At 40.6% G+C, this 24,918-nt stretch overlaps 1 protein-coding gene across 2 annotated transcripts; it reads right to left on the bottom strand.

Moving 5' to 3' along the window:
* Positions 1-1,873: 1,873 nt before the first annotated feature.
* LOC144002529 (chondroitin sulfate proteoglycan 4-like) lies at positions 1,874-23,031 on the bottom strand. 2 transcript variants are annotated; one of them, XM_077497837.1, is made up of 22 exons: positions 22,984-23,031; positions 16,929-17,092; positions 14,445-15,512; positions 13,985-14,368; positions 13,758-13,876; positions 13,579-13,687; positions 12,119-13,444; positions 11,956-12,048; positions 10,663-11,154; positions 10,464-10,598; positions 10,139-10,327; positions 9,891-10,073; positions 9,628-9,804; positions 9,265-9,463; positions 9,049-9,180; positions 8,716-8,888; positions 8,441-8,633; positions 7,878-8,049; positions 7,387-7,765; positions 7,158-7,310; positions 5,547-6,128; positions 1,874-3,809 (listed from the first exon to the last, which is right to left on the bottom strand). In XM_077497837.1, exons 3-22 carry the CDS (start codon positions 15,465-15,467, stop codon positions 2,739-2,741), a joined length of 7,284 nt encoding a protein of 2,427 aa, XP_077353963.1. In that variant the 5' UTR covers positions 15,468-15,512; positions 16,929-17,092; positions 22,984-23,031; the 3' UTR covers positions 1,874-2,738. The 2 variants fall into 2 exon arrangements, with proteins under 2 accessions (XP_077353963.1, XP_077353962.1); XM_077497836.1 differs by lacking the exon at positions 22,984-23,031 and adding an exon at positions 18,950-19,318.
* Between the last annotated feature and the right edge of the window lie 1,887 nt (positions 23,032-24,918).

A 24,918-nucleotide genomic window follows, 5' to 3' on the forward strand; every position in this document is an offset into this window, starting at 1 on the left:
TGTGTCTTTGTCTCTCGAGACTTAACGCGCATCTTGATACTCTCATCATTTTCTCCATGGCGGGCTTTCGAAATTATTTTAACATGAGCTATTATACCAATACTGTACATATGTTTTTGTGTTCTAAATCCCCCCAAATAAAAATCTGATATTGTGTGTCCAGTGGCTGATAGGTGACACCAGCATTGAGAGTGCAGGTCAGGTTACCCTTTATTATTTAGTCCTGCCTCTTCCTACTCTCTGCTTCCTTTTGATTTTCCTGAGTTTAACAATAAGCCATTCTTTAATCAGGCTCATGCTGTTATTTTAACCAATTTTTTATATTTTTTTTGGGGGGGGGGGGGGGGGGGTGTAAACACATCTGGCTTCAGAGATTGAATCGTTTTCTGGCTAATTTGAAACATTTGCATAACCAAACACAGATGCCTATACTGTAGAACCAAGTAAAATACACGCTTGTTAATGTATTTGTAACAGATCTTATTTACCAGCACTAGTAAATTGAATATATTCATACTGTCCGAAATTTTCTTTACAATAATACATTCTATGTACCACAACTAGTCTAAAACGGCATTCTGATTAATATTGCCTTTGTGCAATATGAACTAGCAGCCACCCATTTTTATCCAACTCAGATGGCAGCCATTTTGCAAACATCATCGCGTGTGCTGACGCAAATGTGCCTTTGCATTATCATCACGTCTACAACAAAGCGAATGGATGATGTCCAGTCACAGTGGCAACCCATAAAAACATTAAAAGCATCTGTTTTATTTTCATTTGTGGAGACAGTGTGCCATCATCAAGCTGCACAGATTAAACTTGTAAGTTAAAGTGCAGCAGGCACTTTTTTTTTTGCACTCACTCACTCACTCACACAAACCCACACACACAAACCAACATGGTCTCCCAGGTGGGGAAACGAACCCACGCCAACCGACAGTGAAGGCAAGTGACGGTTCCACTTCTCCACCCAGAGGCTGTGCGGGAGACACATTGCCCAACACAAATACGCCCTGTGACATCACAGTGTGGCCAAAATTAGAATGCATTGCTAACATGCATTTTCTTGCATAGGCTGTTATTTGGATACAAGCAAGTTAAAGGTATGTTTTCATTAGTAAGTCCTTAAGTATCTTATTTATATCTTATTTTAAAATTGTTAATTCAGTCACAGACTAAAAATAATGTTGGGAGGAGTTTGATGAGTAGGAACATGACCTCAAGCCCAAAAAACACATTTGAAATGAACTACAACAGGAATTGTATTCAAAACCCTTGCATAATCTTGCATAAAATTTTACTGAAATTAATTAATTAATTAATTAATCAATTCATTAAATAAAGAGGATATTTTGTTCCCCTTTTTGTGTTCCTGTAGGTGCAGTGAGTCTGTGCCCCCCCCCCAGTGGTCCTAGCTTGAATTCCACTGCGTAGTCATCATACCTGCATCCTTTACTCATTTTCCTTCTCTTCTTTTCTTTTAAAAATGTGCACCTGATGGCTTTGAATTTTTCTGAAATTCCAGAAGACCCCCAAACACACCCTGCAGCTCTTTTACAAAGGGAAACTCCAATAGGGGGCGCAAATTCCCTATACAAACACCAATGATTGTCATGAAGTTACAAATACAAAAACCGCCATAGTCTGTCCCAATACTTTTGTCTACACTATGTCTGGGGGGAAAAATTATAAAACAATCTGAATGCTCCGCTGGTTTCACAAAAATATATAAAATCTAATGGAAAAGGACTAATTAAGTATTAATGTTCTTTGAGGGGCTAACAAAACCAAACCCGCGTAGACCTATTGCACATAAAATCAGCATGTCCATGTTTAATTATTTCTACAAATATCTTTTTATTGAAAAATAAATCTTTTACAATGCATGGTAACAGACGCCGGCATTAAAAGAGGCAAGGAAGTTAACAATTCACTGTGTATTATTAAAAACAAGCAAGGGGGTCTCATCATGAGGGCTTGTCAAAAATTATAACACCAAAAAAGCTTTACAGTAAGTAAATGGAGCTGCAGGAATAAAACAGAAGTCGGTATTTACATTACTGCATATTAGTAGGACAATTGGCTCAACAATAAGCAAAGTACAGAGCGTATTTAATCTCATTTTTATATTTACTAAATAGCATTTTAATTTACTACATCAAATAAACAATAAAAATCTCTTTGAGAACAAATACATACATCATAAATGATTCAATGTACTGTGTATTACAGCATGTTTATTATTGTGGCTGTAATTTGCAATTGTGGCTAACTGCACTGCGGAGAGCTGTTTGGAAGATTTTGGTGACCTTATTACATTGCATGAGAGGAAAATGTTATGGCTTGCAATTGGCTTTCAGCCAGTCAGCTGGGATATGCTCCAGCTACAAACTCCAAACTACTGATGTATTTTGTTGTGCAAATATATACTGCAAGTTTTGAAAGAAAACATAAATAATAAAAAAATATTTGAAACATGAATTAGGTGTGTCTTATTCAACAGTGTATAAGGCACAGTTTTAAATGTCTTGCCTCATTATTTAACTGAGCTATGGCCTAACTAAATGAACCTCCTCCCCTTACTTAAACATAGTTCCTTGACACAAAATGGCAACAAAGCAATGCTTTACTTTCATATTAGCGAAAGCACATAAAAAGCACATAGGGGTTTTTAAGCAAAACAGGAAAAGTTGTTTATTTTGCGTATAGCAAGTATAAGTCTCTAACTTCAATCAAACCCAATACTGGTTGTTCTTAAGCGTTGGTGTGGTTGAATTTGATCGACAAGAGGTGTTAAATTCTACAGAGATGACCGGTAAAGACTTTCTGCCAGTAAATTTCTCTCTTTCATAACCTCTCATATTCTCATCACTGCTTGTAGCTTCAGCATCAAACGGCCCCCAGAAGGTCATCCCAGGAGCCAGACTCCGCCTCCTGGGGCCTTCCGCTGCCCTAGGTGAGGTGGGACAGCTGGCTGCACCCAGCGGGGTGACCACCACGGACGGAGCGGCCACGCTTCGTTCCGACCGCCCCGAATACGGGCTGCCCTCGGTGGGTAAGTGCACCGCGGCCAGCTCCTGAAGGAGACGCATCCTGGCCTGCTTCTCCTTTCGGTGTCGGAACACCAGAATCAACACGACCAGGATGACGATGAGGAGCAAGCAGGCCAGCAGCGGCAGGATGATGAGAAGCGGGTCCGAGGCGGGTCGAGGGAGGACCTCCACGTAAACCGGACGGGCATCCGGAGGCTTAGCCGGTTGGCGGTCTGGTTCGGAGGGAGGGCGAGGCTTCGGGGGGGATTCGCCATTACTCGCAACTGACCGGCTGCCTTGACTTTCGCCACGTGTGTGATTTGTTGCGCGGTGGAGAGGTCGCTGCTTATGGTGCGTCTTATTGTGGTGCTTATGTGTCAGGATGTGAGGTTGCAAATCCACTTCCACCTTGCTGGATGTCGCTGCTCCCTTCCCCCCCACTCCTCTTCCCCCTCCTGTGGTGGTCTTGTTCCGTGGAGGCAGGCGCGTCGTCTTGCGTTCACTATGACGCATTTGGTGGTGAGGTAAGATGGTGAAGTGAAGCTCACCTATGGCCGGCTGGACGTTTCCGGCCTTCAGCATGAAGACGAACGAATCGTTGAGAGGCGTGGCGGGAGCGTGGCCTTGAGATGTGGCGAGAACGGATTTGTTGCTCAGGAGCGGAACGTCGCTGTCGCTCAGCGTCTCCTCGATGGCAACGCGGCCCTGAACCACATCGCGGAAAGTAAACGACTTCAGGACTTCGGGGGCTCCGTTTGGGTCGTATGTCATCTGCATACAGGAAGGCACAGCACAGACAGATGCTCTTATTGCAAAGTATTTATTTATTTATTTTAACCAAGCCCCTTTTTAAAATAACTGAAATTGTTTTCCTTAAAGTGACAGTGTGTTAAAATTTATAGTGCCATCAAGTGGTGAACTAATAGAATGCAGTGACCTAAGTTCAAAGTGCACACATTTTGAAGCATGCGCGCCACGGTGCCACAGAGAGACCACATTTCGCAAGCCTACCACCAATTACTACATTTGCAAAGCTATTCAAGTATCTGTAGCAGAAAGGTGTGCCGAAACATGCCGGCCTTCTGTAAGGTGCACCTATGTAATATAATTACTACCTACATATAGAAAAAATGCACGTTGATGTGATCGTTCTTTTAATTTCATTTTTTGCATTTTATTGAAATTATTAGTGGGTTTTTAAAATGAGTGAACTTTAAAAAAAAAAAAGAAAAATTCTACACATTGTCTTTTTAATTTCCTGCATAAAGTCCTGCGATTAGCTGACTAATAACTGTATGAATAACAAATTATTTAATTGTAATTAGCAATACATTTTTACATTAACTTAAACAGGAAGTCAAACCAAACATTTTGTTTACAATATGTTGTATGTGCCCTCACTAGTCTAAACACTATTCTGATTACTAATTAATTTTGGAATTAAGCAGCACAATCTACCGGTTTTTATCCATCTTGGGGGCAGCCATTTTGTCACTTACTATCTTTCAACTGAAAATAACATCTCGGGTGCTTAGGGCTCAGGTAATGAGCAATCATGGCTCAGCTTCTGAAAATAGGTGAGCCGTGACTGATTGATTTTTTTTTTTTTTGCCCTGAGTAACTGTGGGCAAGGGGGGAGTAACAAGTAACAACAATTTAATTTTGATGCTTAACTCATATTCTATAAACACAATTTTAATCCAGATAGAGAATTCAGTGATTAGAACTGTTGGGTCTGGAAAGAACATACTGTAAAGAACATTTTTGGGTCAACTATCAAACTACAAAGCAAGTAGTAGTACTGTTTAAAGGCCCATGACGCAGGATTCAGAGTTTTTGCACATTTGCGACCCCTCTGGCGAAACGCGGAATGGACGCCAGCGACGCGCACGGCCAGTATCATGAGCATGACGTCATGCTCAGCGCAAAAGTTAAAGTTTCGACCGGCCGCACCAACATTATTTCACTTTACAGGAAAAGAGGGGCAACAGTCATTGTGCCACAGTAGTGCTTCCTGTTTATTATTCAATTCTTAAAACGTTTTTTTTTAACACTCCAATTTGAGTCTTAAATTGCGTCATGCCCCTTTAAAAGACAATACTTGAATACTTAGCTGCTTTACTGACCTCTAGTGGCTAACCCCCAATTTATCCTGATTACATTTGTGAAGAGGGGACACAAAATTTTACTCTGATTAACAACGAACGGCAGCCTTGCTTTGACACAAGTCAGTAAATCCTTAATATTTAGGGATTAACTGATCATCTTGACCGGCTACTTATAAATATTTTCTCTCAAATACTTAATTAATAATAATAATAAGATTGTGATTAAATAATCCAGTGTGCACCAGGCCTTCACGCCTGTTTTCAAATACAGTATTAGCATTTTCAGGCTCCAAAGTAACATTATTTTGATCCCTTTTCAGTTCAAACAATTGTTTGTATTGGCACTTACAGCAATCATGAAATGAGAACTTGACAACGATATAATCAGGGGGATCCATACCTTGACTAGTTTTCCATGTTTCGGTGGAGATAGAACCTCAAAGACCGGATTGACTCTGCTGATTCTGGCCAGCTCGGAGGCGTCCATCATGGCTTTCCCCAGTTTCACAGCAATGCCACTGGGGACCCTCACTGGTTCGCGCAGATAAATGAGAGGTCGCACTATTACCTTCACCGTCTGCGCGGTCACGTTTCCATACTCGACACCTGGCGCCGAGGCCGACACCGAGATCTGAAAGCTGTCCTCCGATTCGCTGAGATCAGTCATGTGATAGACAACACGGCCATATTGGAGATCCTCATGGAAGAAGGTCATGACTTCCTCGTCGTTTATAGCAATACGCCCGTGTCGAGGGTGTGTGGTGACCGTGTAGGTGATGTTGGCCTGGGTGCGACTGTTTGTTTGCGCCGCGAGCTGGTTGGTCGTTAGTATCACTGCGGTCCTGCCTTGTAGCAATGATAGGCCGGTGTTGTTCACGATGGAAACAGAGGGCTTAATCACCTCCAAACTGAACAGTTTGTAGAGTGGTAGATGATGTCCGTCGGTGACGTTAAAGTAAAAAACTCCAGTTGATGGCTCACCCTGTTGAGGTCAACCCAAGAAGGAGAGAAAATTAAAGAAATCAATCAAAAGCAGGGACAAACACATTACATTTAATGGGACATACAGTATTATGTTCATGTTTTTTTTTTTTTTTGTTTTTTTTTTTTTAGCAAGCTGTTGTGCGCTTCTGCGTAACACTGATGCTAATTCTGTGTTTTGGGCTGAATCATTAGGTCGTATGTGACTGTTTTGGGGTTAGATCATTGAATGTGAGTTAATATGTTAATGTTGTCAGTTGCTATGCAGTTGCTATTTCACTTATGATAATGATTAGCCCCTCTTAGTTTGTCTAGTCACTCTTATTTTGTAGTTGCTATGCACTTATTATGTATTTTATATGATATGATATGCTATGTCCCTTGTGATGATATTCATAGTTGCTCTGTAGTTACTATGTCCTTTATGATGATAATGTTGTCAGTTGCTATGCAGCTGCTATGTCCCTTGTAATGATATTCACAGTTGCACATGCAGTTACTATATCCCTTATGATAATAATTGTCAATTGCTATGCAGTTGCTATGTCCTTTGTGATGATATTTGTAGTTGCTATGCAGTTATGTCACTTATGGAAATGATTAGCACCTCTAAGTTTGTCTAGTCACCCTTATTTTGTAGTTGCTATGCAGTTACTGTGTCCCTTATGATGTATTAGTCACTCTTATTTTGTCTAGTTATTCTTCTTTTATCATATAGAATTATGCATTGCCCTAGCAAGAGTTACTGAATAACACTTTTGTCAGTATTTGAATCCAGCCCTGCTTTCTGTTGTTACTTTTTATTTTGATATATAAAGACAACCCACTCTGTTGTCTGGTACTAATTCTGTACCTCACCTGACAGACTTGTCAGATAATGTTAGCGAAAAGCAAATAAATGCATGTCTCCTTAGGACAAATGATTTCTAGATAATAACTCAAGCCTATTAAAACATGTTCTGCTTTCTAAAGGACACAAATGGGCTAATATCGTTAAAGATAGAAAGTCTCAACAAAGCACACTTTTCACCTGCTGTATAAAATGCAGCCTGCCGTGGTTGACATCGTACTGGGTGAAAGACGTCACTGGTTCTGGTCTTTCGCCCAGTGTCAGGTAGCCATTGTTGGGCTTACTGATCACAAGGTAATGTAGCTCCTCTGGAGGGGTGTCATGATCTTCCACCTGTTCTTGTAGAAGAAAACAGATAGCAAATGCAACAAGTTTAATTTTGTATCAAACAATGCAGAAATGGGCCCACCTGCAAGCTGTCTGGTCCAAGAACTACTCTTTCCCCGACTACAACTTTCATATTCGGGGATTTGCTCCGAATCAATGGTGGCTGGTCGTTGACCGGCATCACTGTGATGTTAAAAGTCTCCATCACTGTCAGGCTGTCCTTGACATGGTGAGGAGGCGTCAAGTCTATTGATGACAGGGAGGATGAGGCTGAGTAAAATGGCAACGAGGTGGAGTCAGAGGGAAAAGCGGGCAAGTGAGACGGAGATGAAAACGAAGAAGCATCCAGATGGGCCACCTTGGCCTGGAAAGTGAAGTTGTCATTTGTGGTCTCGGAGTCATCGTGGATGTATGTGATGCCAAACTTGTTCAGAGTGATCTGAGAGAAATCCGGTTGGTCCCTTAAAGAAAAAAATAAAACATATTTGAAAAACTGTCTACACTGAACCTACAGTACACAATTGAAACAATTGCCTATAGATTGAAGAAGGAAGGAAATATGAAGTAGGCTACTTGGTGATGTTGTGTCCTTGGATTGACAAAGCTCCATGGTGTGGCAGAGAAATAACTCGGTAAATGACGTGGTGGTCTTTTTGGAGGGGCTTGGGCACTTTGTCCAAAAGATTAGAGGCATCGAGTTTAGACTGGTCAATTGTAACTCTGCCACCTTCTGACACCACAGCACCTGAGAGACACATTAAGTTAAAGCTTATTGCTCTAACATTAAAAGCTTTGTCTTAGAGCTTTACAATTTTGCCTGATGTTAGCTTGAATAAGAACTCCACTTTTGTTTCAACTTTAAGAAGTTTACTTAGCAAATGCTCTCATTCACGTTATAACTTCCTTATCGACTTGATATAAATGAAGTAGCACTGCCCCCTAATGGTGTGGCATGTGAACATTATCATTTAAATTAAACAACACCTGCCACATGTGACATTTCTACCAAGCTGTAAAACTCATTGTATACTGAGAACCCCCACCCCCCAGTATAAACAACTACATACTGTAAAAGTTCAATAGCCACATTCTAACTTTGAAAAGCATATATGGGTCTCAATTTAGACAGCATATACCTGCATTGTTGGAAAGTCTGGTGTCATGTTGATGATTGTGATGTTTGTTTGCCTGGTAGGAGATCAAGATTGTGAAGGTAGTTGGTGGAAGGAAGGCGGGAGGAGAAGACACCGTGAAAGAAAATGTGTCTGCAGCCAACCATCCCACGGAATCCGGCTTGTTCTGGTCATACATAATGACCCCCGAATTCACCTGAGACATAAATGAGAACTTGGATTTACCAGATTGACACATTAAAATAAAATCTTGTTCTATTGGTAGTAATGGTGACCACCATGCTCTGTGTGAATGTAGAAATGTCCTGAGTGGAGTTGTCGGGCATGTGACGGACCAAGCGGCCAAGTTGTGGAGGAACGGTCACTGTAAACTCCACGGTGTGGTTTCTTCCGATGTCAATGGGGTCGGTCACCACCTGAAGCTCCTGCTCAGAAATTGGGGTCACTGAACCTTTAACGTGGAAAAAGTATAAAATGAAGAACATTAAAACAATATTTGATTATAGTACTCTTGCTTAGACAGAGAAAGCACCCTCAAATTCTTGTACTGAGTTCTTGCATAAAAATATTGTGAAAACCAAATATTGTAGTGTAATGAAGAGTTGCTATACCTGGGTACACCTCTATCGGATGGTTCCTTTGTAGTGTAAGGATGAGTGAATGAGCTGTAGTGCTGAAGATCTGGCGAGGGGCAAAGTTCACACCATCATTAACTTGGAAGTGGAAACCTCCCGACAAAGCACCTAAATCAGCGAGAAAGAATACCGGCATCAATACAATACCATTAGCTTAACCACCTCTTGATTTTTTTTTTTTTTGTTTCTCACCACTGTGCACAAAGACCAGCTGGCCATTTTCAATATGACTCTGCGTGAAGTTCAGGATGTGTTTGGAGGGGACACTCCTCAGAGCTAGGTAGCCATTACTTGGTGGCGTGACAATGAACTCAAGTGACTTGGCCGGAGTGTCTGAGTCCTCCGCGCTGAGATCGTTCACAGAGATTTCTGTCACTGAACCCACCCAAACCTGAGAGGAACAATGTGTGGGTTTAAAAGTGGAAATAATTTGAGATTTCTGGTTTTGTTTACTTCTATTCTTACTTCTATCATTATCTATTTGGACTGACTTGTCATTATTGGAAAGTTTATGAAAGTGTTTAAACACTTTATGGTTGTTTCTCTATGTCCTACCTTCAGACCCTGATTTTTTGTAACAACCGGTGTCTCATCATTGACAGGCGTGACATTGATATGGACAATACAGGGAAGACTGTGCTTCTGGTTCTCTGTCTGGTTAGCCATGATGGTGAAGTTGTCTCTCACTGTTTCACTGCCATCATGAATATAGGAAATATACTCACGTTCCACCTGGAAAACATTTGACATATCAAGTATGTACCAACATGAAAAAAGATTCATTGTGAATATTCAACTTAGAAAAGACTTGTTTGCACCTCAGTGTGAGTAAACGCAGTGATGGGCATCCCAGGGATCCGACTGTGCTCCAAGTGACCGTGTCGTGGAGCAACAATGATCTGATAGAGGAAATTCATCCCTGAGAAGTGATGACTGTCGACCGTGATGATGTCGGTTGTAAGCAGAAGGGACGACCCCTCGTCCAAGGTCAGGTCAGACACCTACGGAATTCAACATGAGTGTTGTGCAGGTGCTTCATCAAGATCTTCCATTTTGGACAGCTTACCTTTAGTGGCAGCAATGTGGGAATGATATCAATCTCCAGTCTAATGGGTTCAACCTTGGTGAGCCCATTGGTGGCCTCCAACAGGACAGAGTCATTGCAGCAGCTTCCCGTATCCGTCTGATGATAGATTAGCAAACCCTTGTTGATGTCCTCCTGGGTGAAAGAGGTTGTTGGCTGTCGTCTCGATTCCTAAAATTTCCAGGAGGACAAGTCAAATTAGAGAGCTTTAAGGTATCAATCCCATAGTGGCTGGTGAGCTCGTAGAGTTTTATTCCACTTCAGAGTGAAGCTTTGATTAATGTTAGTTAAGGTTAATTTTGTGAACCTGGAAGAGACGGCGCGGGCCTCCATTTTTTGTTCGCCGCCTTTTCTCAGGGGAAAACCTTTCGATGAAGCCGAGGGTTGGAAGATTTTGCACGGTGAAGATTATCTCTGAAGGCTGGCTGTCCTCATGGAACACCTGAAGGGAAATAGATGATAATATGACAAAAAAAATCTTGCATTCCCAAGACCTATTGACTTACCTCTAAATTGTTCTTGTTCAAGGAGACATTCTGTCCCTGCGCCACCACCACTGGATGATTTCTTATGATTGTTGGTGGTCTCTGATGACTTTCTAGGTAAATTTTGATCTGCACTCCAATGTCCAGATGTACCTCTTTCCTCCAATCATCTGACCGCCCCTCCCTACTTCTCTCCCTTGCTCTTGCAGTGACATTAAACCCATCAGATACATCATGGCTGCCGTCATGGTGATATAGCAAATTCTTCATCTGCAGATCCTCTTGGGTGAATAATGAAACAGCACCTGCCGCTGCTGCAGCTTCGCCTTCCTTAAATCGGAGGACACCATGTTTGGGCGGAAGGAAGACCTCAAACGTGACTTGCTGTGGATCCCGGATGTCCAAGTTGCTGAAGACGCTGAGGTTATATGAGGTCAGAGTTGTTATGCCACCCCGCTGGACCATGAGGCCTGTGTTGTTGTTTACTTCAAGGTAAGGATCCTGTGCCTTCACCTGCATCAGACAAAGTTTTTGTGTTTTATTTTTGCGCAAATGAATAATAATGGTCCCATTAAAGTAGCCTAGCCCAAATTTAGGGTTTGTAGATCGTTAATTGTCAGATTAAAATGAATCACCATTCGGCATCATAAAGCAGGCAAACAATTTCTTGACAAATGGTCTTTTGATCCTTTTCTGTTGAAATCTATACTGTGTTTTTGACATTATTGCAGTAGATACACTCTAAAAAATAACCCAAATGTGGTCAAAAAGGGACAAAGTCAACTTTGTGGTTTATTCAATTAACCCCCAGAAGTTGGGTCAAATGAATAACCCACAAAAGAACCCAAATATTAGGTTCCTTTTGGGTTTCTTTGTGGAGATATTGATTAACTTTTAACCAATTCATTTTTGACCAAATTCAATTGGGTTATTCAAATAACCCAAAAATGTTGGGTCAAATGAATAACCCACAAAACACCCAAAATATTGGGTTGCTTTGTGGGATATTGATTAAATTTTACCCAACTTTTTGGGTTAAACAACTCAAAGTGTTGGGTCAGTTCATTTTTGACCAAATTCAATTAACCCAACAAGTTGGGTCAAATAAATAAACAAAAAAAAAACAACACAAAAAAAAATTAGGTTGCTTCGTGGATTGCTAATTTATTTTGACCCAATTTGGGTTATTTTTGACCCAATCGTTTTTTGGTAAATCTTTGGCAGGTGATCCATGTTACGGATTTATGAATTGCTGTTATAAATTTATGGACGGTACATTAAGCAAAAAAAAAAAAAATAATAATAATACATTACCTCCATTAAGGTAGAAACATAATGTTTCCCATCTGACACAAAAAAGACAAAACGACCAAAGCTGACTCCACTGTGTACAAACAGCACATTTTTCTGCGGGATAAAATGAAAAATGAGACAGGAACTTATGAATATATACTGTATTCAACAATGTTCAATTAACCTGATTGAGATCTTGCTGTGTGAACTCGTAGAGTTTGTGACTGGGCGCACTGGCCAAGACCAGCTCCCCCATCGGAATCCCCCTCCGGGTGTACACCAACCAGTCATCCTCAAAGTCCGAGTCATCATCCCGGTAACATAGGTCGTTCAAAGTCACCAACCTCTGTCCATCTCGGGCCACATGGAAAACTTTATCAACAACCCTGACAGGTCGCTGATCATTGATAAGTTGGATGGAGATGTTTACGGTGTGTTCAATTGTGCTTCTCTCCTCCTTTCTGCCATTGAGTTTGGTTGGTTTGTAAACCACAATGTGAAAGGTGAAGGAATCCCGCCTGGTCTCGCTGTCATCATGAACATACATCACCTTTTCTTCAATGATGTCCTGATTAGTGAAGGTTCCAATGTTGTCGTTTATGGAAGTCAAGTTGGAGAAGTTGATCATCCTTATTAGGCCATGCCTTGGATGCGCCGTAATGCTGTAGTGGACCTCGCGGTTGCTCGCTGTGTTAGTGAAGAGAAGACTTTTCGTAATAATTTTGCTTCCTCCTTCCACGACTGAAAGGCCTTTGTTTACTATGGTGAAGTCAGTTGACTCGGTTCTGATGTGGATTCTGAAGTCGTGACTTGTTGAGTTGGCGAGCGTGGAAAACGCTTGAAAGCTACAAATGTCTCTTGTGTCATCAGGCAGCTTAGCGAACAGCTCATACGTCACTAAGCCATCCGTGATATTCTTCTGGCTGAAAGCAGAGTCTTTTTTGAGAACTTTATCGATGAGAAATAACTGCCCTTTCTTGGGCTCTGTTAAAAGTCTGAAATAGAGGTCACTCTCATTGAATTTGACACCCTTGGTGATCACATGCAAGTCTTCAGGAGTGACAACAACTTTCAGAACACCGTTGACCTCCATCTTGCTCCTTGTGACCTTAAAATGTATCCATCGTACAACAATAGGAAACACAAGTTTCTCTGTTGCTAAAGACCCAATGCTGACTTTGCACTGGAACCGGTCAGTGACATTCTGAGTCTGGATGCCACGGTAAGTGTTGAGGTATCTGATCTGATCTTTTTCTAGAAGTTTCTGAGAGAAGGATGTTGTTGGTTTCCATTTGCCACTTAAGTGTAGACATTGGAGTTCGCCATATTGAGGCAGCTCTGTGACATTATAGAGAATTTCCACAGGCTGATCAGCAACATTAACTTGCACTGCAAGATGATTGGTGGTGATGAGTGAAGCTCCGCCCTGGTTCACCTCCAGCCCGGTGTTGTTGATCAGTTTGTACTCAAGCTCCACTGCAAGAATCCTCAAAACGACAGTGGTGCTGAACTGAAAAGGAAGAGAAACACAACAGCCCAGTTAAAATGGATCTTTGACGTCTAAAGCCGTCAATGGCACTGAATGATTTGATTTGAAAAACGTACAATCTCAATTATACATTGTGTTTTAGTGACGAGATTTACCTTCTGACCATCGCTGACCCTGAGTGCCATTCTAGAAGTAGAGACCCCTTTGTGCACAAATCTAATCTTACCCTCTTCCAGATCATGTAGGGAGAATTCTTTGATGGCCCTGGAGAAATGATCATGTCATTAAATTTTTTTTATATTGTTTGTAATGCTTTCGCGCCAAGCCAACCAACCTGTCAGGGTGATCTTGGTGTTCAAGATGTCCGGCCTCATCAAAGTTTCCCATGGAGCTGAAGACCAAGTCAGCGGGACTGCTATCAGGGTCTGATACGTTCAGCAAATCTCTTGTCAGCTGGTGACATTGTCGATGAATACTTAAGTCTTTCAAGTTTGGTCAAATCTCACAGAAATTTTGTTTCTAGACATTGTATTTATTGTCCAGAAATTGATCGCTACCTACCTGTCGTTTTGTATTTTGAAGAAGAATAAAAACATTTCCGTGCGGCAGGCTAAGCATGGGCGCATCATTAACTGGACTGATGTTGATGTCAAACCGGTACAGGGGATGCTCCCTCAGATACGAAGGAAGCTCCTTGTTTTGGCTCGAAAAGATGGAGAACAAAAAGTAGTCATGCAGACCCTCTGAGCCGCTGTGAACGTATGTCACTCGGCCCTGCCACAGGTCAAGCATGCTAAAAGTCAGATCTGTCTCCTTTCCCTGGACCGGGATAGCGTCCCCTTTGGGACCGGGGTCAAGCTGCAGTTGGCCGTGAACTGCCTGTTCCTCAATTCGGAACATCAACTCAGATGGATGCAAGCCCAACTTTTTGAAATCAAGATTCACCTGGAAGATTACATAAATTGGCTTACTCAAAGATGATAGTGTCTTTATATCAGTGAAACCAGAAGAAGTTGAGTACCTTTATATGTTTTGGCTCCAATGGTGCCCAGCTTCCTTCTGCTACTTCCAGGCTTCTCAGCAACAGGACGTTGGAGTCGTGCCTATCACTTATCTCAGGAATATGCGTTTGTCTGGTGGTGGACACGGTATCTGACATTTGGCCCACCTCACAGCCCACAGTGACGTCCTTGGAGATGATCACATGAGGGAAGCCGGTTCTTTGAGCGTTTATTTTAATTTCTCGAAGGCAGCCTCGAAAAGAACCCCCACTGTCAATCGCCTTCCCAAGTCCATCTTGACTTGCGTCACTCCAGGTTTGTTCTTCAACTCCTCCCAGAAAGAGAGGTCCTCGGAGTTGCATAAGATGCAATCCTGGACTCAGACTGGCCTGTAGCAATTCTTCACCTACCTTAAGCTGTACCGTGTGGGGTCGTATGTGTAGCCGGATGGGATACCAGGTGTTGTTGCCATGGAGATGAGTATCTGAATACAGCTCAATTATTCTCCCGTCTGCGGTGACAAGTATTGCGACCAGGTGACCATCTCTCATTTCCAATATAACGCCTCCGTCAAGAGCGGCGCTATACAGAACTAAACCGTCATCTTCAATCCCAGAGGGCTGCAGCTCACATTCAAACAAACCTTCCTGTTTTGACTCCCATGGCGGCAAAGAGATGAACGCTTTCGAACTGACAAAATTGACAGAATCATCTTCTGTTGCAGAAAACAGCTGACTACACCCCAGAGACACCTCGTGGACACTCTCGTAGCCAGTGGAAGGCCTCAAACTGGAGAGAAGGTTGAGCTGATTGAAAACAGCTTCATCTAAACAACCTCTAAACCCATGGGAGATGTTGACAATGTGAGTATGATTAAATCCCGCTGCACTGCCAACAAAAAGAGCATCTACGTTGAGCTCCACATCCGGTCCTGGCATATGGACTCGAGTGTGAGAACTTCTGTCCACGGTCATTGAGACACGATGATGGTTGTGAGTGACATCGACAGAGTGCCACGCCAGATCACTGAGGCCGGTGTCCATTTCCGAGTGCAGAAAACGCTCACCTGAGCCGAGGTCCACACGTAACTTAAGGGAGAAGTAACGGGAAAAAAGAATTTGTGGTGAGAGAGGGGGAGGGGCTTCGATTTCGATGTGACTGAAGGCAAATGTTGTCATCAACAGAATAGAAAAGAATAGAATAGAATAGAATAGAATAGAATGCCTTTATTGTCACTGTGTGTACAGTATGACTGGACATCACATGGTAACAGGTTAACAACATACCTCGTTCAATTAAACCGTGATCATCTGTCACTGAGTGGGAATCAAACTCAAGTCAAACAAGTGACAGCTAACAACACTTTCAGTGACACAGAAAATGTAATTTTGAAAATGAAATCTAGAAAAAGAAAAAAAAAAAAAAGAAAATGTAATTTTGACTCGCTACTTCCAACCATGGTCGAGAAATTGAACTGCATTTTCCTTTTTTTTTTAACTGCATTTTCCCTTCTTTTTCTTCTTTTTTTTAAGTGACGGTTCCACTCCTCTACCTGGAGCCCGCATTTTCCCTTTTTCACTTACACGACTCGCACGCACGTGACGTCACGTGCGCAGACAGAACCAGAATTCTGTCTGAAAACTATTGGCCAGAGGCTTGCAGGACTAGTCACTGTAAACAGCTAAGGTGTTAATCTACTAATTAGAAAATGTTTCAGTCATAAATAGGGACAAATTGTTAAAGAGAGCAGATTTAAATAACATATAACTAGATTAAACATCAAATAAAGTTATAATAGGCATACTTAACTCATTTACTCCCCAAAATGTATAAATATGTTCCATTTTAAATGTATTAAGTGTCCCAAAGACGTATTTATACGTTCTTTTTTTGTTTTTTGTTTTTTTGTTTTTTTTAAATGCTATACAGCATAAAGGCTTTAATGCAGCCTCTCCACTACAAAGAACGGTTGAAAAAAAATGGTAGTTATTAAACAAACGGCCATCAGGTGGCAGCAGAGCAAAGGAGATCCCCTTGTCAACCAGGGCCATGTTGGAAAAAAAAAGAACTCAATTACTCACAATTCTAAATAGATTTGTGAATAATGATAAATCTTAGCTATATTCTAATGCTAATTGCTGCAAAACGGAAACAGACAGCTGAAAGAAAGAATAATCTTTAATCTTTCTTTTGGTAGGTTCTATATTTTGCAATTACAGTATGCCAAACTAGCTTTCTTTTGTCATAAAGCCTTTTAACTTTGTGACTGCAGAATAAATAGTTTGAATGTAAACAATAAAAAAACAACAACAAAACAGAACATCCTTGGATTTTCCCCCCTCTCAATGTTACTCATGAGGAAACATGTTTCAAAACGAAGAAAGTGAAGATATTTTCCAGCCCCTTGCGAGAAATCGGACACCAAGTCGGGTGCAACTCACATCTTTGCCTGGCGTCGGGATCGTAAATGTCAACACATAAATCACAACCACATAGTAACTAACCTGTAGGCGCCCGGAGGTCAGCTCCAACAGCAAGAAGTCTCTGGTCCCCACTGCCAAAAATAACAGGCCTTGCTGACGAGAAGTTTGAAACTCGAAGCGGAGCGATGTTTGAAAGGAAGCTTCCACTGTCTGCAGCTGGATGGAGCTGTTGCCATAGAAGGACACTGGAATGATGTGAAAAGAGACTCAGTTCATCGCAGTGTGTCATTTGGGGTTTTATGGATCGTAATTCTTACAATGTTGTTTAACAGCGATGAGCTAATTTTGTAAATGTATAGTTATTAAGACAATGTCCTGGGAAGAAGTATAAAACTTCCTTGTTAACTACTCCTCCAGTTACATGATTAATAAGACTTATGCCAACACTGTGGTTTATTTGAGCATCAAGTAATGCAAAAAAAAGAAAAAGAAAAAAAAAAATCCGTGTGCTAATGCTCTGAGCCCACTACCGACACTATCCTCTATTGACTGGCCTGTCAATGTGGTGTGTACTCTGCACTTTTTTACCTGCAAACCAAATTCAATAATGGCAGCTAATGCACTCTGGAGTGGGCCATCCAAATATTTTCTGCCGCTAATTAGACTGCACTGCTGACCCAAATGACGCAGGTTTGACAGAGGTTGTGGCCTGAATTGGACACATTAATAAGGGGAAGCTGACACTTAACAATGTTGATTTTTGCTGTTGTTGTGTAGAAATGCACTGACATTCAGAGTTATTTCTTGAAGTTTCCAAAATATTAGAAACCTCTTTGTGATGCAGTGCACTTTTACACCACTGCATTCTACAACCCTAATAAAAACAGAATGTTCCTCCACTTGCTACTGACATTTGGTACATAAAATATGGGCTTTACAATGGAACATAAAAGCATTAAAACTAAAAGATATAATCCTGTTACATTGCCAATGTGTTTAACATTAACGCATTTGTAAACAGTAATGTAGTCTTGGATTAAATTGATTTGACCTAAAAAGCATCAGCATTGGAATGATGCTGACCATTAGACACCGAATGCGGCTAACGGAAGAGTGAGCGTGTGAGTGGAGTTTGGAAATAGCTTACATTAAATCTCAAAATGTGGACAAGCTCGGAATGAAAAAAAAATACAGTGTTTGGAAAATGTTTTTTCTTGCAGATGAACAAAAAGTCACATTTCAGCATGTCATTTTATCATGATTACCATGGCTGACGTCCATCCATTTTTATTAATTCATTCTCAACTGACTTTGAGCCAAATCCTAACCTGGTTGGCTATCAATCTCAGGGCACAATTTACAGTCTTCAGCCCACTTTATCCACACTTTTATTTGAGCCATATTGGACAAGGCACCACACTTGTAACATAAGGTGGTGTTCAAATTTGAAGTATAACCCCCATTCTTCATCTCAAGGCAGAAAACATTTATTTCTCCTGGCCAATCAACAAATAAAGATAAAAAAAACAAAACAATTATCTATAATACAGGCAGCATTAGAGAACCACTCTGTCAGCAGACCGAGCCAGCGTGCTGGTCCTCATAAAGCTTATAAAACTCCCGTCTGTCACTCTGCGGCTAATCTGCTTGCTTGATATGGATTACCATATTAGTAATGTGCCAACACACACACAAACACATCAGTGCATCCAATTTTTCCTTATAGTACCAGTAGTAAAATGAATGAAAGCAGCATGGGCAACTTGGTCATTGCATATTTAGGATTACATTGGCATTATTCGTTTAGAAATGTTTCAGTTGAATTCATTAAATTAACTTGGATGGACTGACACACTTTGTATGTGGATTTCGAGACTAGAGGATTCATAGGAATTAACTTTTTTTTTTTTATAAAGAGTATATAATAAGAGTCAAATGTTTAAAATTGTAATCAATTAAACAATATAAATTGCCATATGTATTTCTTTTTTTCATTACAAGTGTGGCAAAAGGTCATGGCAAAGATGCATCATTTTCCATATGTTCACAAAGCATAACTAAGTAAAGGTCAGACAGATATGACGCTCCAGTCACATACATACCTGCATAAACTTGTCCTGTGGAAATGAGCAGGAGCAGAAGCACCTCAGCCACTAATCTTCCCATTGTTGCTTGGGCCCTTAAAAATCCTGCTTAGTTTAAAATAAGAGCAACATCTGCTTCCTTAGTAGTGAAGTCCATCATTGATGTCCTTTCATGTTATTTACAGCAAGTGGCAGCCTGTTGTCAGTCTGATAGGTTTGGATTATTGCTTGGAAAAAAAGAAAAAAAAGAAAAAGTACCTGTGCTATGGGCGTCACCCTGCCACACAGATCCTCCTTAAAGCAGCTGTAGTGTCGCATATTACCACATGGGGGCAGTGTCATCCCAAATACTGTATCGTGCTACCAAACACTGCCTTGTGTCGTTCTTCCACTGGTAGATTTTTGGAGATGAGAATGCGGGCCGCCAGTTGCCCATCTTTGGTATAACAAACAGTAAGTAGGCTACAGGCAAGTTAACTGAACTTGCCTGTGGCCCCTATTGTGCTACACATGTGGCCATCCTAACCTAACCATAAAACAGCCCTTGAGTTCTGTATTGTACCTAATGCACTCTATTTTGACATCTATTTTAGTCATTGTCAAAATTCAGTACATGATGTCTGATGAGGTAGTCTTTCGAAAACGGTGTAAATATTGTATCCATTTAAGGGAAATAAATATATCTGGGGGAAAAATCATTAAGTTGCATTTCTACAATGTTGAAAAACAAAACCTCTTATTATTCCCTGGCTTTTCTAGAAATGAGAAACACTTGACATCAAACAGAAAAATCTGCAGTTGGCCTGCAATGGACCAGTCCCACCCATTGCTAACTGGGAGAGCCTCCAACTACCTCGCCAGTCCGCCAAAAATCTGTGAGTATAAATAAACACTCCTAGGATGCCTTTTTTTTTTTGTGATTTAAAATTTTCTACACCAGCTACAACATTAGGTAAACCTGCAAAGTCTAACAAGAGCCCTCCAGAGCAGTATTTGCTTAACATTATTATTGTGATGGTTGTATGTTGTCGCACTGCATCATACTGAGTGTTGTGTCTCTTGTTTTGGTTACCTATTTTACAGTAGTTGCATTAAAGAGTCAAAGTATTGAAAAACGCCTGACATTATAATAATAAATATGTAATTTCTAATTGCCTGCTCGCATGTAAGGCAACTAAATATTTAGATAAATACCGCTCTCAGATCTGAATGGCAACACAGAATTTTCTCTTGTGAAGGCATCACATCATACGCTACAATGTTTTATTTGGTGTATGTGCACATCAACAAACACAAATATGATTCAATTTATGCGTAACCCAACTACTTCTGCTTTGACTTGCAAGTTGAAGTTTAACGTCAAACTAAAACTAAATATAAAACAAAGAAACGTGTATTTAACATAACTTTGCTTTAAGAAATTTTGCTAACCTCATGCTAACACAAAAATTGGAAATGGCTAACAGGCTAACATAACTAGCATGGCTATTGCTGTTGTTGCAAACTAAACCTACTAAACATCTATTTGAACACAAGTAGTAGCAACACATGAAAATCAGCTGTTACTACACTTTGTGACAATATTCTGTGTTTCATCATCAAATCTATGTGTAGTATTCTACGTTTTTGCAAGTTTCCATAACACGTTCTACTGACTGGTGAATACGCTCATTCCAACATTGGACACAAATGGCGCATCACCAAGAGTGACCAAACTGCACTGAGGGATAAATAAGGTTGGGGTGTGATGTCTATTCTGTAACTGTAAGGAATCATCAATTTTAGCATGTCAGCTAATAGCATTTTTTGGGCCCAAAACAGCCTCTAAATAACATGGGTAAAATAAAACACACTGAACTTGCAGGCGGATTGAAATGGAGGGGGAAAAAAAACAAAAAACTATTTGTAAGAACCATAATAGTGAGTAGCTGATAAAGGGAAAGTGGAAAAGGGAACCCTCCAACACATGACCTATAACTACACACGCTGTTAAGTTTCAGCTTGAAGGAGTACGTCCCATTAAAAGCTCTGAAAGAACACTTTTCTTCTTCACATTCCGCTGGGCTCGCGCATGAGAGGAGAGCTTTTTTCTCCGCCGCCCTTCCAGCTTGAGTTCCCATGATGTTGAATAATAGAGTGTGCCGCCTGCTTTCTTAAACGGAGAGGTCACACCCAAAATGGGTCACAGTTCAGCCGGTGTGATGACGAGCGCGCTGGTGTGTTTTTAATGAGCGCGGCTCCCACACTGTGAGGATTAACGTCTTGTCCTTAAAGGCTGCAAAGACAACACACTAAAAACAATGGCTTTTCATTTTCCCCTTTCTCATTAAGAATTTCTCAGCATCGGAGCCCGTTTGTAGGGGAAAATGTGAAGTGGAAGGGCAATTATTCTTTTCGAGCAATAAAAATAAATGAAAAATCCTTTAAATGTTAAAAGTAGCAACTGCCAGTTGTCAAATTTTTATGAAGTGCTATGAGATGAAACAGATGTATCATAATATTTTTCTTTCTGAAGGTTTATTTGCGACAATGACTTGATGAATGACATTTGTTGCCCTTTTTGCTAAATAAAAAGTGAATACTAGCATTTATTTTTGCTTATTATTAACCATTTTTCATTGTTTATTTCATTGTTTATTTTTCATTGCTTTTCGAGCAATAAAAATAAATGAAAAATCCTTTAAACGTTAAAAGTAGCAACTGCCAGTTGTCAGATTTTTATTAAGTGCTATGAGATGAAACAGATGTGTCCTAATATTTTTCTTTCTGAAGGTTTATTTGCGACAATGACTTGATGAATGACATTTGTTGCCCTTTTTGCTAAATAAAAAGTGAATACTATCATTTATTTTTGCTTATTATTAACCATTTTTCATTGTTTAAAGATAACCACCATGTTGAAATGTTCTTGTATATTGGGGCTAGCTGCGTCAAAATGCACAATAATAGCAGGTAGCGAATACAGGAAGCACCAGGCTGAAGATGAGACCAAGCGGATGACGCACCAAGACCTATTTTAATGCAGCAGCTAAACCAACAAAAACAATTCACAGCTGGAAGGGCAAAGATGCTTGTTAAAGTGCTTGAAATACAAAGTGGACCTGGCTGCCAGGAACAGACAACCCTCTGCCGCCCTGTTGGAAAAATAATGTGTCGCTTCCTTTCCTCTCTACACTTCCCATCCTTCCTTCCTCACCTTTTGAAGTAGGGGTCTATCGAGGACCCCCGTTTGATTGGCTCAGCTCCTGAATCCGGAGTTAGGCATATCCCACATTGCAGTGAACAAAAACACTCATCAGATCCACCCTGATGCCTCATTTCAGTTACAGTGGATCATTTGTTGTCATGATTAATCCTTTCTAAAATGTCTTCACTAAAACAGAATCATGCAAAAACTAAAGTCATATTTCCTAGCCGACTCTCAGAGTAGAATATGATGCCAACCAGATCACATCGTACAGTTGCGCTAATGCTAGTCTAGTAACAGGGCTCCTCATTGTTGCTCTTTTTGTCCTTTGCAAATGCAACCAAATACCTGTTTTAGCTGCCTTTCATTAATCGAATAACAGACAAGGTGACAAACTATATGTCGGTGAGTGTGAGACCATTTGTGTTCAAATATCTGTTGCTTAACACACCACCACACACCACCACATAGATGCCAATTTTGTTTTGTTTTTTAGTTTTGACAGCAACGTCAACTGGGAGTGGCATGAAACAGTTAGAAGCCTCTTTTTGAAGAATTGCTGATGAATTGTATCTGCCAAACTCCCGTTTTTTTTTTTGTTTTTTTTTTTTGTTTTTTTTTTTCAAATGAAGCTGAGTTCGCCACCAGCATCGAGCACTCCAGCGTCTGAAACGTCTTGCCAAAAATCCACTGGGCTAGATTTCAGCTCACCCATGATCCTAATGCGCAAAACTGCTATAGAAAATGGAATGATGGATGAATAAACCTTTCAATCCCACACGTTGGCCCATTTCACCAAACCTCCGCACAGTTTTTGCTGAGCTGCTTAACCAAAAATAATAAACAAAAACAAGAAAAAGCCCACCTGTGCAGTCGAAATGAATGAGTCACTCTGGAGAAAGAAAAAAGAAAAAAAGTCATCATGGAATATGGATAAAATCATGCGTGGGCTCTTGCGTAAACCTTGGCCTGAGCATGTCGTCCATTTCCAGCATAAATACTGTAATTGAGTGACACAGCCATTTTCTATTTATGTACCAGTTGCATAAGAGCGGAAAGAGAGAGAAAAGGCCCATATTTCAGACGGGGAAAAACAAAGATCAGAAGAAGGTCAGAAAGAGGCAGCAGAGTTAGCAGATCGTATTCCTACACTGTGCGCTTTGTTCTGCGTATTTGCATGCATAAGGCGCCATGTTTCAGGGAACTTTTCAGATATTTGATATAGTTCTCTCCTGCAATGTGATGCTTGAAGCAGCTGCTGCTTTGAGCTTGAGGGAAATTGTTTAGCTTTTGTTGCTCAATATGTTTCCGGGTGTATTGTTTTTGGGTTACCCCCCCCAAAAAAAAAACAAAAAAACATGTGCAGTTCTGGTCTGTCACGGATCTGGAATCTGCCACATTTTGGTCAATTGACAGATGTCACATTATGGAACATTTATTTAAAAAAAAAAAATAAAATAAAAAATTATAATTACTTGTATACTAATTGTTGGGCCTTTGGAGTCTGCCTACCATCATGTGTAATATTAAATAACCCATACACGTTTTTTTTTTTTTTCCCCAACCCATGACTTGGTAACTAGGTTGGGTGGGGTTCCAGAGCCACTTTCAAGTAACTGAACTTCCTTTGCATTGAGTTTGGTTGGATGCACAGCATTAGCTTTATGATAGAGATTGGAAAGAAAGAAAGAAAGATTAATTTCTCTCTGCAAAAAAAGAAAAAAAATACAGGAAATCTGCAGACTCGGTGTTCCTAGTGACAGGAAGAGCACATGCAGGGTAGGAACGATGGGAAGGCAAGCAAGGAAACCACTGGTGGTTATGTTCTTTTGTTGTTATTCTCCAAATGGAAAGATTGTGAAATGGAAGAGGCTAAAGACTCAAGCCAGGGGATCTTCACCGTAAATACATGGTGGTTTTGGATCATATTCTTGTCATAAATTGCACATTGCACATTTTATTCTCCTACATAGAATAAATGAGTTGATTGACAATGATTTCTGCTTGAATTTATAGATGTGCAAAGAATCGTCATGATCTACTCCAGTCTGACTCGCTAATGCTAATTATCAGGCACTTTTATCACTCAAAAGAACGACTATTCATGTAAAATACTTCGGGAATGCTTACAAAGAAGCATCTTACTTTCTCACTGTATTATGCTCTTCCTACGCTGCAAAAAAACACCTTTTATTGGCCTAACTTGATCGTGACCTTTTTCCTTCTACTTTAATGTGCCTACAACCGAACAGAACGCTCATAACCACACTGCCCCTAAGTGGCCAAATCGTGTACAACATGAACAGTGGCACATACAAACAAGGGCAAGACAGTATAAAAATGTTTCGGGACATTTAAAATCGATTCTGAATCGTACAAAGTGATAATCGTGATTCTTATGAGGATCAATTTTTTTGTCACACCCCTAGTCTTCATTGAACCTAACATTAGCCAAGTACAACCAAGATTCAAACAATGAACCTCGACTTGAATCTATGTACGTATGTAATGAAACTAACTTTGATGTGCTAATCACAGTAGCATTCTGGTCATTTCTAAATAAGTCAAATCCTAAAATCATACTTGATTTGAAACACCAAAAGACTCAAACACACTCCCACTTGACGTCCTGTCACATTTTCAGGACATTGAGGATTGTTTTGCTGTTTTCGACGCCTCTCACCTCTCCATCCCTGAGGTCAGTTCCTAAAAACATTTGGCACCAGCTGCTGTCCTGACTCACCAGCAGACCATCTGACCCGCTGCTCTCCTCTTTAGTTAACGTCGTTAAAGTGAAACT

Source organism: Festucalex cinctus, chromosome 15 (assembly GCF_051991245.1).
Source record: "Festucalex cinctus isolate MCC-2025b chromosome 15, RoL_Fcin_1.0, whole genome shotgun sequence".
Taxonomy (NCBI): domain Eukaryota; kingdom Metazoa; phylum Chordata; class Actinopteri; order Syngnathiformes; family Syngnathidae; genus Festucalex; species Festucalex cinctus.

Bases quoted from the DNA above. Each gene is read 5' to 3' on its own strand.
- LOC144002529 (XM_077497836.1), bottom strand. From the start codon at position 19,013: ATGGGAAGATTAGTGGCTGAGGTGCTTCTGCTCCTGCTCATTTCCACA. The intron at 13,877-13,984 runs GTAGGTAGCGAT...CAATGTCACCAG, and splicing joins TTCAAAATACAAAACGACAG to CTGACAAGAGATTTGCTGAA. The intron at 8,050-8,440 runs GTATATGCTGTC...TGTGTCTCTCAG, and splicing joins CAGACTTTCCAACAATGCAG to GTGCTGTGGTGTCAGAAGGT.